General features: G+C 41.6%; 1 protein-coding gene and 1 long non-coding RNA gene across 2 annotated transcripts; both read right to left on the bottom strand.

The window, feature by feature from the left end:
* Positions 1 to 718: 718 nt before the first annotated feature.
* On the bottom strand, positions 719 to 14969 carry TAF1A (TATA-box binding protein associated factor, RNA polymerase I subunit A). Its single transcript, XM_041402416.1, has 10 exons — positions 13957 to 14969; positions 12284 to 12453; positions 11378 to 11491; positions 10215 to 10413; positions 9380 to 9510; positions 7695 to 7853; positions 6589 to 6655; positions 5439 to 5559; positions 2801 to 2961; positions 719 to 1674 (listed from the first exon to the last, which is right to left on the bottom strand). Exons 1-10 carry the CDS (start codon positions 14090 to 14092, stop codon positions 1532 to 1534), a joined length of 1401 nt encoding a protein of 466 aa, XP_041258350.1. The 5' UTR covers positions 14093 to 14969; the 3' UTR covers positions 719 to 1531.
* Positions 14970 to 16934: 1965 nt separating this feature from the next.
* On the bottom strand, positions 16935 to 18090 carry LOC121334896. The gene is made up of 3 exons (XR_005952494.1): positions 17872 to 18090; positions 17182 to 17238; positions 16935 to 17041 (listed from the first exon to the last, which is right to left on the bottom strand). It is a non-coding gene; the product is annotated as an uncharacterized LOC121334896 (long non-coding RNA).
* Positions 18091 to 18104: the final 14 nt, after the last annotated feature.

The raw sequence follows: 18104 nt of genomic DNA, 5'->3' as shown, positions 1-18104 counted from the left end.
AGATCCTGAGGGGGCATGGAGTTCAGCCCAATGAGAATATCCAGACAGGGTCTTTCAAAAGTCTTTTTAAAGGGTAGCCTGGGAAAATTAACTTCCTCTGTGCCACATGAATATCAGGGGTAAGTTGTGTCTCTGTCTCCTTGCCCCTCATCCCCCACGCGCAACCAAACACCCCCTGACTATTACACAGTGAGGAAGCAGCATTCTTAGGCAGTCAGAAGTAAACAAGCACCAGGGTTGGGAATGATGAGTAATTGCCTTTAACAAAACATAGCTACAGCAAGTATTTCACTTAATGTTTAAGACATGTCTTAAGGCATTTCTCACAAGACCCATGTGAACCCAGACCAAAATCACTGAGGGAGGTTCAAGCACTTCACCCTCCAGAATTCTACAGATATGGCATTAAAACAGAAGTAGTATTTGGAAACCATTTTGTTCTTTTCAAGCAAACTGGAATTCTGGTTTGTGATAACACATCAACATTTACTTTCCAAACACAGCAACACTGCATATTTCAACTCATGGGCATGACTGAATGTCCTGGGCTGACTATATGATGCTTTTATCCCCAATCGTCTTGTTCTGTTTATACTGAATAATAAGTTTTACACCTTTAAGACTCTCTTCCAGAGAGTAAACAGAAGAGGGAAGAAGCGCACAGTTTGTTTTCAAACTGCACTCACTCCTCCACATTCCTACTCCTGGACTGTGTTGTCTGCGGATAAACAAACAGCAAGACAGAGCTCCTTTTTTTCCCTTTTTTTGCTTTTAGTTAGTTTTAGCTAGCTGAAACAAAGAAGTTCCCTGGACTGTGATTTTTCCTTTTTCTTGGATCTGTTCAAACCCACTCTAGACTGAACACCCAGAAGAGAACCGGCAGCTCCACCTGTGGCCCCTTGGCCGGGCCTGGGCCGCGGCATTTCCAGCACCAGAAAAACTAATCAGAAACTGAATAAGCTGAGCTGCAATCCGGGGAGGGGACTGTTCTGAGTTTACAATTTTTTTTTTAGAGCAGTAAGAAGTTTTATTATTTAATATTATTTGAGTTCTATTGTTTAATGAACAAGTTTCTTTCCACTTTTTTCTCCAAAGAAATATTTTTTCCCAAAACAGTTAAAAGAAAAGAGAAGCAATTAAATCTGCTTTTGTAAAGAAGCCCCTTTGAGAGTTATCTCCCAAACTTGCCCTAAACCAAGACACTGAAAAAAAAAAAGTCTCTTCCAGCAGGTAGAGAATTTCTCAGTATTTCTGTGCCTCTGCTCTTTAAAGATGTATTTGAAATCAACACTGTTTGCATTTCACACCAATATCAGAGTAACATTACAGAAATTCTTTTACATTATCACTTGATTTATATTCATTTTATTATAAAATAAATGCAAACCAAAGTGGTTTTACATAAATATATTTTAAAAAAAGTCTAGTACTGAGTAAATAGGGTCTGCCTAGAGGTTTTGGAGTACCACCAACACAAAAGTCAGTTTTACAGAGAGGAAAAAGTACCAAGAACCTTAGGGACACCTTCTCATCAAGGCTGAACAGAGGAATCTGGATGACCAGATATTCTCAGGTAGACAGGATTGTGCCTTGTCACAAACTTCTTCAGCAACCGAAACCTTTTCAGCTGAGCTTTGCAGCCTTGATGAGATACATATTTAAAGTATTTGCAATCTAAGGAAAGAAATAAAAAACAACACTAAGCTGTTTGATACAAGCAAATACAAAATGCTTTCATTGTTTAAATAATATGCAAACAGCTAAGAAACTTTTCAGTAATTAAAGGTATTAAAATCCAAGACATGCTCATTAGAGACATAACTGCAGCATTACATAATCTATCCTCATTTAGCCCAGCAAACATTCTACATGTATCTAAATGCTTGTTATCTTGCATAATACTTTTTTCTCTTTCATTTTTGCTCTGCAAATTAGATCAAAAAGTAAAATTTCAAGAGTGTAAAGCAGCATTGAAAACAGAGGCTCACATTGAGACCAGTAAGTACTGAAACGTCATTCAAGAAAATCTGAACTGGAATGCTTTTATTTGCCATCTGGAAATAAAATGGAGATATCTGGTCCTACTGAAAGCAAACCAAAAAATATCCAAAGAGCTTCCAATATGAGAAATTGTTCCATGAAGTGCAGAAGAAAAAGTTATAGAAAGGTGACAATGAACATGTTGCCCAACAACCAGAAGTCCAAACCAGTGTACAAGCCATTGTCTCCACACCATAATCCCATTCTCAATTTAGAAGCTGATTCTTGGGCTGATCCTCCCCTTGTTTTGGCAGCATTTCAAATAATGCTACTAAAGAGGTAATGATCTTCACCTTCTTACCACACTGATGATGTTTTTGATTCAGACTCTCCCTTCTTTTTCCTGCATTAAAACATCCCCATGATCCTTAATGACCAGCTGACACCTAGTATTGCTGAGACACTGCCCAGGCTGGCATCCAGCAAGCAAACTCTCTGCAGTCCTCACAATATTCCCTAAGGAGGGTGTTGTGCATTTTTGGAGTTATGGTTTGAAGGTCAAACAAGACAAACAGTATTGTGGCTGCTCAACAAGGCTAGATAAAACTGAATTCTAAACCATGATAAGACCAGTTGCCTCACTGTTAAATATCAAACCAACTTAAATACCTTTCATGTTCAGCTCCAAAGACAAGAACCCTTTATAAAAGAAAGAAAATGCATTTCTTCCAGGCAGCAGATCAGCTGCAAACCATGTCATTAGGGCTAGAAATAGACATTATTTCTGTTCCATGTAGTGAAAAGAAAAAAAAAATTATACCCTTTCCCAGTAGGATTCCAGCCACCAGAGCTTTTTCATATGAAAGGCTTTTATTTCCCTGCCAATTCCTTTTTGCCAAGTAACGGCTAAAATGGAAGGCTGGCCACCAGTCCTTCCTGGACTTCCACTCTTGCTTGATCCAGTCAAGATGTTTCTCAGAGCTGGAAAAAGGTTAAACAAGTTAGAAAGAGGTTAAAACGTAATGGAAAGATTATTAGGAGACAGTGATGTTATAATCAGCTTGCTACAAATGTCCTAAATTGCCAATATAGATACACTTGTTGTAGCATGCTTTTATACTTTTATACTTAACTTGTAATAGTTTTGGTTTTGTATCCCCTTGTTTTCCCAAATGGTGTACCCCTTTTTTCACCCCCTTCTTCTACCTGTGTAATCATTCTCCTGTGTTGACCTTCTCCCCCAAATCCCTGCCCTGGCTTTCTGTCAGTCACTCAGCATCCCATCCCCTCTATCTAGAACTTTTGGTTAAAGTCGTGGAGTGATTAGTCCGAGGCCAGGGGTCAGCCCCCCAAGTATTATTTTATACGCTATCCCAAATGTCCATCCCTAAGGTTGCATCCCTGGAGGGTCTTTTATTGGTCAGCAAATGTATCTACCTTCGGTCTCCTTCCCCCCTTTAAATGTAACCGTAAGATTCCTTTTGTTTTACTCTGAGCAAGGTGCATCACTGAGGTGTGGGGCTCCCTCAGGAGCATCGAATAAACCTTGGACTGGTCCCCTGCTGAGAGTCGGCCTTTTATCCTCTACCGATGTCTCCAGTGTCTCTTCTGATGGAAAGGTGACTAGCCTAGCTGCCCTCAGTACCCTCAGGGCACCAGAGAGTGTCCCCCCGCTGTTGGCCGCTTCGGGGCTGCCCTCCCGTTTTGTGCCAACCTGGGGCTGGCCAGAGTTCACTGGGAGGCACCCAGAGAGACGGAGACACACACTGACTTGATACCAAAACTAAAACACTAATAAAAGCATTTTTATATAAAACTAGCAATTCTTTTTTAATCCCTGGTGACACTTGTGAGGCTGGAAGTAAACTCTAGCAGTCTTATTAAGCCTTGGCAATAGCACAGATTATGGTGTGAAATGAAGCAAGCCTTTCACTTGTGTGCCAGTTTGTCAATAGTAATATGGAAGTTTCTCCAGGTTTGTCAACAAATGAGTAGTATGAAGTAGTATGAAGAGTAGTATGAAGCCTTAGGAAAGGTTTGTGTTACTCCAGGCATACTCAAAGACTAATTCATCCCAAGCAGTTATTACTGTTAGGCAATAACGCCCTTAAACCAAGCATTTCAGCAACACAAACTCCTTCCAGCCCCTTCAAGGGAACCTGCAAGAGACACAAAGAGGGAGTTCTTGCAAGGGAAGGTAGGGACAGGACAAGGAGGAACAGCTTTAAACTGGAAAAGGACAGGTTTAGATTAAATATTAGGAAGAAATTATGTCGGAACCCAGGACATCCCTCTGGATGCCCTGGATGGCTCAAAGCCCTGGTAAGGGGGGTCAGAGACCCTGTCAGGAAGCCAAAGACACTTGAGAATTCGATCTCAACCCATGGAGCAAATTACCAACTTTATATGAAGAACTACAAGTCACAAAAGTTTAAGTAGCATAACAGTACTTGTCACAGGGTGAAAGGTGAAATTTTTAAGAATTTTACTGTGGGGGTCTAGGGGGACAAGATGGAGAGTTTTGGGCATTGTCCTGTCCTTCTTCCTTCTTCTTCCTAGCCTCCATCTTCTTGGTTATGGTGGCATTTTGGGATTGGTTTAGACTATAAAGTCACTGTCTAACATAGGTGATAGGTATTGGAACATAACTGTAAATATCAAATACGTAGTTTGTAGTATAAAAGACAACACCAGTCCTGTGGGCGGGGAGTGTGACTCAGACTGACCTGTAGAACAGACCTTGGCAGGCCAGACAGAAAATATTTTAGATAAGAAATAAACGACCTTGAGAACGACAGCCAAAGACTCCTGATCTATTCTTCGACAGCTGGGTTGGGGAAAAAAGACTTTTAACACACCTCGGGATCATCTCAACCAGAGAAAACCCCGAGAAAATTATTCACTGTGATGGTGAGGCCCTGGGTCAGGAATGGCTTTAAACTTGCAAACAACAGGTTTAGATTAGATATTAGGAAGAAAATGTTCACTCTGATGGTGAGGCCCTGTGTCTGTTTTGTCCAATACAGTATTTGGTGAGTGGTCTCTCCCTGTCCTTCTCTCAACCCACAAGCAATTATTTTTTCTCTCCACATCCAGTTGCAGAGTGGGGGGATAGAGCAGCTTTGGTGTCACATCTCACAGTAACCATTTTGGAAATACACCTTTCATGGGGGCACTGTGCCAGGGTCAATCCATGACACATGGTCAGCACACTACACTGCTCTAGTGGGAGGTGCCCCTTTCAGATCACTTTCTACCCAAACTAGGATTCTATAAAACTATCTACAACAGGGAAGTGACATTCCCGTACAGTGACCAAAATGCCCAGTATATTTCAAGATATTATGAAGTTGTGTATGAAAGGCAAAAATGAAGGCAAATAGAGAGCACAGAGATCCACTGTCCAAAGGTGGAGACTTGAGGCATTTGTTTCAACACATTGCATCAGAGCTACTTACGTTACAATTTGTTTCACCTGTCTCGCCAAACAGCTCCATGCTTTTGCATTTTCTTTCCAGCCAGCATAATCCAAGGCTGCAAAAATAACTTCTAGGCCCAGCTGATGTTTTTTTCTTTTCTCTGGAAAAAGATGAGGCTGATTAAAGAATTACACAGACCAGGATGAACTCATTAGTAAGGCACAAATGAAACACAGTTCTCCACTCTGCCTGCCCCCCCCGCACCCCCCCACCAATGCTGCTACTTTAAACAAGTTATGTTTATTGGTATAAATTTCTTTAAAATCTCCAGGTTGTTCTCATTAGTTATGAAAGAAGAATCATGGTTTGGGTTGGAGAAGACCTTAAAAATCATCAAGTTGCAACCCCCTGCCCTTGGCAGGGACACCTTCTGCTAGAGCAGGTTGCTCAGAGCCCTAGCCATCCTGGCCTTGAACACTTCCTTCAACACTGTGGATGGGGCATCCACAGCTTCCCTGGGCAACCTGTGCCAGTGTCTCACCACCCTGACAATCAAGAATTTATTCCCAAAATCTCTTCTAAACCTCTCTTTGTCAGTTTGAAACCATTAACCCTCATCATATCAGAAGGGAGAACAATCTTTATTCATGTACATTTCACCAATCTGTTGACCTGCTGGGACATACCAAGCCACAAAAAGACAGCTTGGAATACAATTGATCAGCATGGAAAAAAATAGTCTTCAGAGCAGAAGACTTTTCTACCAGCTTGAAGATAATGCTCCCTTAAAGAGAAGGAAATTTTTGTTGTTTGATCATTAACAATGAACTAAAGAATAGATACATTCCAAGAAAGAAAAGAAAAAATAAAACTGCGATCCCAAAAATGGAATTCAGAGTAGGGTGCCTAAAAAAAACTGTTTTTGAGATCCTGCTTGTGCCTTACAACTGCTTGCTTTGCTCAGCCTTTAAAATAAAAAAAAAGCATTTGTTTACACAAGTTTGTAAATGACTGCTCATACATCCATCTAAAAGGTCACAGTGATTGAAAAGTTGGCATTTGAGTTACTTTTTTGGGATTATTTCTTAAGAAACAAAACTACTTTCAAAAGCAGAAAGAAGGCTGTAGGATAATCCAGAATAGTTTTCTGAAATTAGCATAAATTAAATGAACAAAGGTAAAGACTTACTTGATTTTTGAAGCATGGTATTAAAATCTATCATTAGTTCATGAGAAGGAACAATATCATGCAAGATCTGAAAAATAAAAGCAAAGCCCAGATAGAAGTCTTCAAAAGTTTTCACATTAAAATAACCTATCTGACCAAGAAAAGCACAGGCTTCAGAGCTTTGGGTGCTTTTAGTTCAGAAAATTAAGCAATCTTTGTAACTTTGTTATAAAGAATGGATCTCTAGGTCCATTGTGCACATTTGTGACACTGCTCTGTGACACCATAGATGAAATACCTTGATGGCTGCTGACAAACACTGCATGTGGCAAATACAACGTTCTGAAGGAACAGCCCAAATCCATATCCAGTGTCCCCTTTCTTGAAGGCAATGTAATTTTCTCCCTAGGACAGTTCTAGCTCCCCTGTCCACTGCTCTGTGCATTGGATCAGTTTCTGGACTTATCAAATAATCTGGACTTATCAAACAATTTCTATGATTCATCTCTCTTTTCTAGGAGACTCATGTCTAAAGCCACTGCTAAAATGCAGAGGAGAATTTAATGCAAATCTGCTACAGTATCAAAGTCTAAAACAAACACAACAGCCTTACAAACCTGTTTTTAAACAACACTTGCACTAAAAAAAGCACATTAGTGCCATCAAGTGGCAGAGCGCGGTTTGCAAGGAATACCAAGGGCAAGTGAAAGCAGGAATTTAAAAGCTTTACCCAACAAGGTCTTGTCTGCCAACAACCAGCAGACATTAACTTTTAGCTTTAATGCACAGCTCATTGAAAACAAGCAAAGAAGCAAATTGCTAGACAGGATCAATATGTGAAAGAGAAGGCATTTAATTATTTGTACAATATTGTAAAGATCAAACTGTAAGAGAAATCAATGCATGCTATGCACAAGTCTGCTGATACAGACTTCTGGAACCATGTGAACATGGTTCTCTGAGCTTGCTTACTGCCTTTAAGTGATATGGTGTACCATATCACTTAAACCCCCTAATCCCCTACTTCCCACAAAGAATACAATAGGATAAATAATGATACAGAGCTCAAGCAAGCTGTCAGACCACCCCATGACTGACACAGACTGTATCTCCTAAGGGATACCTACCTTCAGTGCAGATATGAGGGATTTCTTTGATTCACCCTGCCTCTTGAGGAACTGATAGAGGTAGACATGGGCATTGGGGTTAGCAGGGAACTTTGAGTTGTAGGCATATTCATTTAACACTTGGCGGGCCTCGTTGTGGTCTCCATAGAACTCCAGCAACTGGAAGTTAAGTCTGTCATTAGTTTGTCAGATACAGGCAACCAAACTCTTACAACTAATTCTGGACTGCCACAGAGCCAACCAGCAGCACAGTCTGTATGTAAGAGTGCAGTGTATTAGATAATGTATATTTGATAATTAGATACTTGCCCATCTTAATTTTACTGGCTACTCTCAGTACAGAGAGACAAGAATACACACACAGAAGCTACTCAGGGAGAAAAAGCCTTAATACCTACTTAATTGTCAAAGGATTATCGTCCCTTGCTCACTGGAAAGAGATGCTGAAGGCACCTGCCGTGTGTTTAGAGACAGAACTTGGCAGATGCCAGCACCAAGGAAAATTCTTAAGATGTGCTGTCCTAGATTACCAAGCAATGTGTATTCTATTTGCCATCTGTTAGAAGTGCGGCAGTTATCTTCTGCTAATTAGGCAGTTTTCCTTATCTCTTCCACAACCCATCCTTCCTCCAGAGAGATATCATCTGTTAAATGGGCCATTGACTGTCACTGCATGGCTGATAAAATTACAGCATCCCATTGTGAGATGCTCCACCCAGAGGGAGTTGCCAAGCATTCCTAACTAGATATAATCTGAGACTCTGGGACAGCAGAACAGCCTTTCCACTGGATTCCTGGAGGAACAGCTGCCTCTTCCACTAGATCAGAAGAAGACTATATCCTTCTACAGGATCCCTGCTCCAACAGAACCACACCTGCTACTCCAGGAGAACTGCAGCCACAATTCCAACTGGACTACTACCAACACCCTGACCCCACAGGGCGCCAGGCTGTATTCTGACTCTGTCAGTGTTGTTTTGATTTACTGCATTGTTTATTTTGTTTTCTTCCCTAATAAAGAACTGTTATTCCTGCTCCCATATCTTTGCCTGAGAATCCCCATTAATTTCAAATTTGTAACAATTCAGAGAGAGGGAGTTTACATTTTCCATTTCAGGGGAGGCTCTTGCCTTCCTTAGCAGACTTCTGTCTTTCCAAACCGAGACACATGTTTAGAGAAGTCAGAATTTATCAGTGTCCACAAGAAGTAAAAGATCTCTTTAAAATTACTAATTCTTAATTACAAATTCTAAGCAGATACTTAAAAAAGCCAAACCAAAACACAGAGGGGCTGCACATTTGGCATCTCTAACATTTCATGTATCCAGAGAAAACACTGCCCTGCCAAAAATCAAAGTGTTTTCAGGAATTTGAACTAAAGCAGCTATGCTCCAATTTTTGCAGTCCCACAAAAACAAAATATGTAAGGTGTTTGTCTATTTCTTTTTCTTGACAATGAACAGATAAAAGTTCTTTTTGTACTGTGCTCAGGCTCTGCAGCTCTACCAGGAGTACACTGCACTCTACATCAAAGCCCGTGACATGCACATACAAATGTGTTGCTTTTGAAATACTTTCTTTTACTCACACACACAGAAAATAATCTGCATATGGGCATCTTAATGAAAATTAGACAAGGAAACATAAAAGAAAGCCATCTTACATCCCTTATGGGATGCCCTTACATCCACATAGCATTTCACAAAGACATCCCAGACTCCAGGTATTTTAATAATTTCCTTCAAGTTCACTGCTGCCTTCCGGAAGTAACCGTGCATTTCCTGCTCAACAGTTAATTCTGCAAATCCATCCTCACCTACCAAAACACAAAGGAAGGTCACAAAGTTATTAACTCTGCCAAGCACAGGGATCTTGAAGTGCTGCACCTTAGAGATGATCACATTTTGGTAAGCAATGACTCCAGTCAGAGAGCTTTTAAGAAAAGAATCCTCAGTACTGAAACAAGAAATTTTCACTGTTCCTCATTCAAATTTATAATCAATTTCAACTTACGGAGCACAATGAGTAGGACGTCAAGAGAAGATGCTACCAGCACAAGGTCCATAAGCCAAATTCAACATCTGGTTTCCAGAGAAAGAGATCTAGTGCAAGTGATAAAACACTGCCAGTAGGTATATACAGAACAAGATGTGACACATGTAGCAACTTCCACATCTTTAAGGAAACTGAAATTCAAACACAAGTGTTGAGGGCTTTGCTATCACTCAACATTCCGCAGCAATCAAGCACTTACACACCTACTAAACCACTGCTTTAAGGGTATGCCCTTTGATGATTATTTAAGGTGATGCTGGCTGGACATGGGGAGAAACAGTTTCAGAAGAGCATTTCAGGGCACTTCAGAAAGTGCTATTTTGGCACTACTATCACTGCTGATATAGAATTCTGTACCAGCCACACTGTTACACACTGAAGTCTGGTAAAGGAAAAGGTGTCATTGCAAACCACAGCACCTGCATGACCAAGCTGAAGCTACAGCTCAATCCAAAAAACACTTACCATACTCTAACAGGATTTTCTTCTGCTTAGACCAGCTACAGTAGTCTAAGAGTCCCCTGTAAGCTTGAATCAGCTTCATTTCCTTATCCTGAATGGCTGTTTGCTCTCCAAACCTCCAGCTTTCTGCCACGGACAGGTTCTGATAGGCTTCATCTATTTGTCCATTACAGAGGAGATGGAAGACATGCTCCAAGCAGACCTGCAACCCAAACAGTCCAAAACACAGCGTTCCACACTCAAATGCAGAATTTTCAGCAATACAGAAAAGTTCTACACACATGTGCAGGGAAAGAGGAGACTTACTGACACGTATAAAAAATATTGCCAAGACATGTAATGAAGAATTTAAATTATTTGTGTTGCCTCAAAAACCTGCTTGTCTTTAACATGTGCTGTACCTATTTCAGAAGATCTAGAAATGACCTGAGGAAACCCAGCTGGGCTGCATTTACTTATTTTTCAGAGCACCTGAAAGAGGGATGTACTTCCACCCTACCATGTTGATTTGGCACCATAAGATAAAAGCCTAAACCTTCAGTTAGCTCCAGAAAACCCTTGTACGGAACTTCTTTTGAAGACCTTTACAAACAGGACAAAAGACAGAAGCACCATCCCATGTGCACAACAGCCAAGGAAATCAACAATATAGGTTTGAATGAGCCACCAGAAGAAAAAATCCATTAAAAAAAACTCCACAGCTGTGTAACACGGGCGTGCACAACATACAGTTTTATAATCAGATTACTCAAAAAGTGAGAGGGTAATGAGGCAAAATTTAAGTACAAATGTTTAGTCAGCAGCACAGTGGTCAAATTAAAGACTGGAAATAAAGCTTGGCAGGTAATTGCCTGTATTTACATGTCATTGGGACGTGCATGAAAATGAATTTGACCGGTTCAAGTTCAAATTAAAAGATAAAAGGGTTTTTAAGCACTTCTAAGGACTGAGAACATACATCTGTGATTGAACACGCAGACCAAATGAGATGAGGTTAGGTATAAAATGACCTTAGAATATCATGCAATTGGTAATTCAAATGTTAGGTTTGAGTTGTTTTGACACTAATGTCAGTAGTACATTTCAAAAGAGATCTGGAAGTTAATATTCAAATAAGTGTTCAGATAAATGTGAAAAATCGTCAGGGCTGCTTTAAGTACACTCACCTTCAAGTACCTTTTTACTCCTAAAGTTTTCATCTGTTCCATGAAACAGTTGAACTCTTTCATGCTGCTTTGGGAATGATGCCACAAAATTTCAGTTCCTATTCTCCAAATCATCTATTAATGGGGAGAAAGAAAATCAAAACCAACTTTAGTACAAAAATGGCAAGAGACATCACGTATAGTCTTACTAAACTTGTAGTTACTGTAGAACATGAAAAATGTACATTTGAGCTGCAAATAAAAAATACTACAAAGCATTATCTACTGTTAATAATCTAACCTACCTACTCATCCAGCAGGCCTTTTAGAGTCATTCAGTGGTTCAGAATTGCTCATTATAAATGCAGCACTCCAGAAGAGTTTATGAACACTGCATGCCAGAGGGTTCCTCCTCATCTCACTGAAAAGTTACGTTCTTCTTTGGTATCACTCCACTAAGATACCAGGTATACACAACTATTTGAACTTAATAGCAAAGATTATTTGATGTAGCTCCCCAACTACATGCACTTGTTTCCAAGGTCTGCAAGCTAGCCATACTCAAGTACTCCATTTATTTAAAAGCTCTGATCCTTTTCCTTCCACCTGCTTCCAACTCAACACCTGCAAGGAATTTTGCAGCTACTGCAAAAGCTGGTAACAATGTAACACACCAACTTGCAAACAGATTCTGAATGATGACATGCCAGAACCAAACACATTTACTGCTTTCCCATTTTAGAGGACTACTTTGACTTTTCATAGATACACTGCTGATAGAGTGAACTTATACCAAGCCAAGTCTTCTTCTGTGTCAAGGATCTATTTTTTAAAAAAATCAAGCCTGTGATTAGCTAATTAAGTATATGCTGCTTTTCAAGTATTTTTTCAACTGCAAAAGAACTCAGACAGGGAACATGGGCTTACCTCTGACGGACCAATGTGTTCTCTGGAATAGTCCTTCTCTAGTGACTCAACATAGCAGGTCAGGAACTCTGCAGCCCTTTTCCACTGCTTTTGGAGCAAGGCATCCTGAATGTAACTTAAACACGTTTCCTTGCTCTTCTTGAAGTTTAACTTGTGTTCATTGGAAGATACTAAATAAGCAAAAAAAAAAAAAAAAAAAAAAAAAAAAAAATCAACTGAGCCCACCGCAGTCACAGCCCTTATTCAGACAGCCACATGCTCTCCATTTCAGCATCTTTCTTTCTTGTATGGACACTACAGAGTCATCTTAAGCTCTGTGGTTTAGAAGATAAACAGGGAAGCAAGACTATGGGGCAAGCTGGAAATGTGATACAGAATGACATTTTCCATAAGCAGCACATAGCTGTGCTTGAAATTTCCATTCACTTGAAACAGTGAATAGGCAATTATGTCACACTATTGCCCTACTAGAATCAGGGAGCCATGGTGTTTTGATAACTTCACAGTACATTTTGTCATATTTTGGGGACTATTCTCTTCACTTATTAGTCATCACCTAAGTTTGTAATGCCATGGTGCTGCAGATTTGCAAGCACACAAACAAACAAGACTGTTCCAGTACCAAAGGCTAAACAATTCCCACAAAGATAAACATATAGAATTATTCTCATTTGAGTACAAGGCTGCAAACAGGCCCCCTTGGTCTTTTTACATCAACAGTAGTTCAATTTATACTGAAACCAGCATGAAACTGAAACTTCATTTCCAAGAAGTGTGTTTAAAGCTCACAGCTGTATGACCCTACAACAATGCTCATCCATAAAAAGCCACCTACAAGGCACATGAAGAGCTCAACAAGACACCTCCTACCTGGATGCTAGGAATAGAGTAGGCAGAAGAGTAACTCAAACAATGGCTAAGTCAGGTAATCACAGAACCATTAGAGTTAGAAGGGACCTCTGGAGATTATCCAGTCCAACCAGCTGCCAAGGCAGAGTCACCTGGAGCAGGTGACACAGGAAGGTGTCCAGCTGGGATCTGAAAAAGTGTCCAAAGAGGGAGACTCCACAAACTCCATGGGCAGCTGTTCCAATGCTCTGCCACCCTCAATATAAAGATCTCCTTCATGCTGAGGTGAAACTTCTTGTGCTTTAGTTTATGGCCACTGCACCACGTTCTACTGCTGGACACTCCTGAAAAGTCTGGCATCATGCCCTTAGCACCTGTCTTTGAGATATTTACATGCATTAACGAAATCCCCTCTCAGTCTTCTCCAGACTAAAGAGGCCCAGATCTCTCAGTCTCTCCTCATAAGAGATGTTCTAGACCTCGAATCATCCTTGGTGCCCTCTGCTGGACTCTCTCCAGGACCTCCATGTTTCTCCTGTTTCGAGGAGCCCAGAAATGGGCACAGCACTCCAGATGTGCCTCACCAGGGCTGAGTAGAGCAGAACGATCACCTCCCTCGACCTGCTGGCGGTGCTCTTCCCGATGATACCATGGGCCCTGCTGCCTGCAAGGGCACACCGCCAGCTCACCAAATAACTACGGTTATTTCGAACCTATTTCCCGGCGCTAATAGACAATTTGGCGGATAGAAGCTGAAACTCTGCCACCGTTCCCAGGGCAGCACGGAGTTCACAAAGAGAACGCACTAAACGCTCCGCCCTTACCCGGCTGCGGCGGCAGGAAGGGCAGGTGCAGGGGCGGCTGCAAGGCCGCCTGAGAGGCGGGGCTTCTCCTCCTCCTTCTCTTCCCCCTCACTTCCACTGCCGGCGCTTCCTCATCCTCTTCCAGGAAGCTGTCCATGGCGCCGCGGGCAGCCGGGCTCCGACCTCACCTTGCAGCTCAGGGGAGCGGGAGGCCCCGGCCGAGCCGAACACAAGGGCCGGGCAGGCAGCGGCCGAGCCACGCTCTCAGGCCGGCACCTCCCCCCGCACGCAGCAGGGGCGGGAATTCCCGGCAGGCGCCGCGTCCCCGGAAGCGTAGGGCGGGAGCGGTCCCTGCGCGTGCGGCCGCCGTGAGGGGCGGGACTGCGCGGTGCCTCCGTGGCATTTCTCTGCTTCTCCTTGCGCGTGGGGGAATGAGGGAATGCGGGCTAAGGGTGAAGCATGAGGGATGAGGTGGAGCACGGGGGGGTAGCTGGGTGTGTGCAGCGGTGTAGCAGAGAGGTGTTTATTTCTAGATGTACAGCAGTCAGAGAATGACTAGAACCGTGGATATATGCCCTGGTTACTCCAAAGATGAATTAGCGAGCTTCTCCTGTCACTCTTTCCATTAGCTGTATTGCTATTTGCCTGTTCCTTTGTAACTCATAACGTTGTACAGAAGGTAGAGATTCCGAATCAAAATCCTGTGCATTGTAGAGCAATGATGTTGCCTGTGCTCCCACTAGATTATGGGAATCCATCTGCCTTACCCACAGCATCTGGTTTATACAAATCTGGAACTTGTTTCTTTAAACCACTTTGGAATTGAGTTTGCCCTGAACTGTTTTGATGTGTATAAAGTCCAGTTTACCGCATAAGATCTCACAGAGTTGTTTGGGTTGTTGGTGGTTTTTTGTTTGTTTTTTTTGTTTGGTTTTTTTTTTTTTTCAGAACTGCCCTGGCATGGATTAAAAGTTCCTGTGATGGAGTGTCTTGGTTCAGCTGTGATCAATCAATAAGCAGTGTTGGGAATAGTGCAAGGCAGAACAGTTGTGTGCAGCATTTAAGCACTTAAACCTCAATATCATACCTTAATATGGTATTTAATAAATCAATGTGGGGAAAACAGAAGTCTCCCTTTGCGTTTTATTTATTTTTAATCCTGTGTTCTTCCAATAAAAGCCAGCATTTCAGTTCATAAGTATTGTTATTACTGGATAATTAACTTACTTGATTGATGACAATAAAATGTTATATAACGCCACATCTTTATCAGTGCCATTTTATTTGACTGCCCTTTATAATTTGTACCTTGTGTGAGTGCCTCTCTGATCACTGGCATTCCCCAAGTTTGATGTCAGTTCCTACAACACTCCTGATATTCTGTTAGCTCAGTATTCTAATTTCAGAATCCAACTTATCCCCCATTTTTTGGTAAAAGTTCTCACACTTGCATGCAAGAACACTTACTTTTGGCTTGTTATTTTTATTTTCCTGTGTCATACATAAGTGAGTTGTCACAGTTATATTCTCTGAAAAAACTCTTTGCCCAGGATTATGCTCCTGGGGAGCTGAAAAGCCTCAGAGAAAAATGAAAACAATAATTATCTGATTTACTTTTCCTGTGTTTTGCTGCTTTGGAATGTGGCTTAGACATTGTTTACCAACAGGTGCATGTTTTATTGGTTTCATGTGAATTGTTGTAACTTAATGACCAATCACAGTCAGGCTGTGTCAGGACTGGAAGGAGTCATGAGTTTTCACTATCATTCTTTGTAACCTTCTGTCTGTATCCTTTCTATCTTTCTTTAGTATAGTTTAGTATAGCATTCTTTAATATAATATTATAGAAAATAAAATAATAAATTAGCCTTCTAAAAATATGGAGTCAGATTCATCAATTTCCTCCCAACAACAGGGACCCCAGAAACTGCCACAGTGAGTGTTTCCTGATCCTTAGGTAAACCTAGCCAACTGATCTTGTTAATGGGTATCAGCTACTTTAGTAGATATTTTACTGTAGAAGAGATAGGAGAATTGCTTTTTAAGAGTAGGTGAATGTTAGGTACCTCGTGTACAGTGGGACTACACTCACAGCTGAATACATATTTCCAAGATTGGGGTTGAAAACTGGAAAGAAATTTTGCCTGAAATATCTTAATTGAACTAAGTGAAATATTTTTCTTTTCTTTCACACATTGAGGAAAGCTAGGTATGTTAATAAGTGGCTACCTTATTACCCTGAAATACTTGAAATTGTAGGAAATACTTGACAGTTGCAATGGTAAACTTGTGTATATGTATCAACTGCAAGCTGCTCATTATTGTACAATAAAGGCAGTACAAGACTTATACAAGAAGTATGTGATTTTGTTTTTCTTCACATTTCCCTTTCTTGCCCTTGTTTTTACAACCACAGACACCTTTTATTACCTTTTATCTTGGTCTTTTATAAAGATAAGCTTGATAAATTGTATTGATGGAAAATGACCAAACGGCTCTTTCTTCACAAGAAATTGGACCTAATACTGTGGGCATTACACAACAGGAAATGTTGAGAAAAGAATGCTTATCTTTCACTCACAGAGTTATCCTAAAATGTGTCTTGATTTAATTTATTTCCATATTGTAAGTTGTGACAAACTTCTAGAATTCTAAACGTCTTCTTTTCTGAGTTAGGCTTTCTTAGAGCTTTTAATCAGCCAACATCAGCAATGGCAAATAGGTATCACCTCATTCTCTAAGATGTAAAACAAGAATGTCAACACCATTGCAGGAGAGCTACAGCCGCTATATTGCACTAGGCCTGGAGAAAACACATGAGCACTGGGTGAATGAATCATTGCATTCCTGTAGTATGTGGGTCCTGGGGATACACAGGACCATAAGAAATGCCAGGGTGTCCGTAGGATGCTGGCAAAGAGGTACCAACACCTGTTTCTACCTTGACACTTTTTCATAATGTGATTAAAATATTAAACTGCTCTAGGTGGGGGCTGAAAATGAAACACATATTTTTCAGAGATTACACAGCAGTAACTAAGCCTGGATCTAAGGCTTTGTAGAAAGAGAATGTGGAAATGAGAGTCTGGAGCAAAAATCAATAGGCCTGAGGATGCAAGAGGAACACATGCAATTAGCAACAGTGATTGCTAAGTCTTGAGATGTAGCATTTAAAAGTACTCTTCAAAAGCTCTTGGAAAAAACCCTCAGCTGCTTTGACAAGCACCAAAAAAATTAATTGCTCACCTTGACTATCAGTTCTGTGAGTGCCTATTCATTTTGGGAGCAGCTTCAGAATTTGCTCTGGAAAGTAGAAAAAAATACAAAAAATGTAGTAATTTGATTCACCAGCAAGAGGATTGTCTTATGTCACCTGTCCTTTCTTACCTGCACCTTTTATTCTCTATCTATTCAGGCTACTGTGCTGAACAAATAACATGGGTCTGAAAAAGAGAAGTTTTGTTCATCTGCATTGTAACTTCTGCTGTCATTTTGCCATTTTAGATCTCTAAGGCAATGTTAAGGTGGTGAATGTGAAGAAAAGGCAGTGGTAAGTGCAGGCACACTTGTGAGCAGCACATATTTTGGCTTGCAAACACTCAACACTGAAAATGTACCAGCAAGTGGAAGCTGCAGCTACAGAAGGACAAGGATAGGCCTGTTGGGGAATCCTGCGCTTTCGGCTACTCGCTGTGAAACCAAACACTTTCCCCAGTGCTGGGTCACGGCTGAATGAGCTCCACTGCCCTCTGCACCGCAGGTGTAACCTCAAACTCTCGGAGGTCACCGGGAAAGTGGCGGCTGCTCCTCTCCAGCAGAGATAAGAACTGCTCGGCGGAGCAGGAGGGAGAGCAGCCAAGTGCTTGTTCGGATCTGTCCTTACAGGGAGGCAGCTACAACCTTTCTGTAGGTTCTTGTTACTCCAGCGATCCTCACCTGGAGAAAGCCGCACAAATAAGGGGCAGGACCTTCCTTCTTTTCTGGCCTGTGAAGCAGGAAAAGTAGCCGGACTCCTGCTCGGTGCAGCGGCCAGGGGTGCTGCCTCCTCGGGATTGGGATCCTGCCGCCGGCAGGGAGCGAGGGAGAGTCCGTGCGTTACCCTCCTCCCGCGGCGGCGGCGGGGCCGGGCTTGTCCCTCCCCCGCCACATCGCCCTCCCGCCGGCGCTGC

The sequence above is a fragment of the Onychostruthus taczanowskii genome, unplaced genomic scaffold, assembly GCF_017590055.1.
Source record: "Onychostruthus taczanowskii isolate IOZ18803 unplaced genomic scaffold, ASM1759005v1 scaffold199, whole genome shotgun sequence".
NCBI lineage: Eukaryota > Metazoa > Chordata > Aves > Passeriformes > Passeridae > Onychostruthus > Onychostruthus taczanowskii.
Note: the sequence above shows the minus strand (reverse complement) of the source record. Positions and strands in the feature narration are given on the sequence as shown.

Coding starts and splice junctions, on each gene's coding strand:
- TAF1A (XM_041402416.1), bottom strand. CDS start 14,092: ATGGACAGCTTCCTGGAAGAGGATGAGGAAGCGCCGGCAGTGGAAGTG. Junction 2,962..5,438: donor CAGGTGAAACAAATTGTAAC/GTAAGTAGCTCT, acceptor ACCTTTTTCCAG/CTCTGAGAAACATCTTGACT. Junction 1,675..2,800: donor TGGAATCCTACTGGGAAAGG/GTATAATTTTTT, acceptor TTCTTTCCTTAG/ATTGCAAATACTTTAAATAT.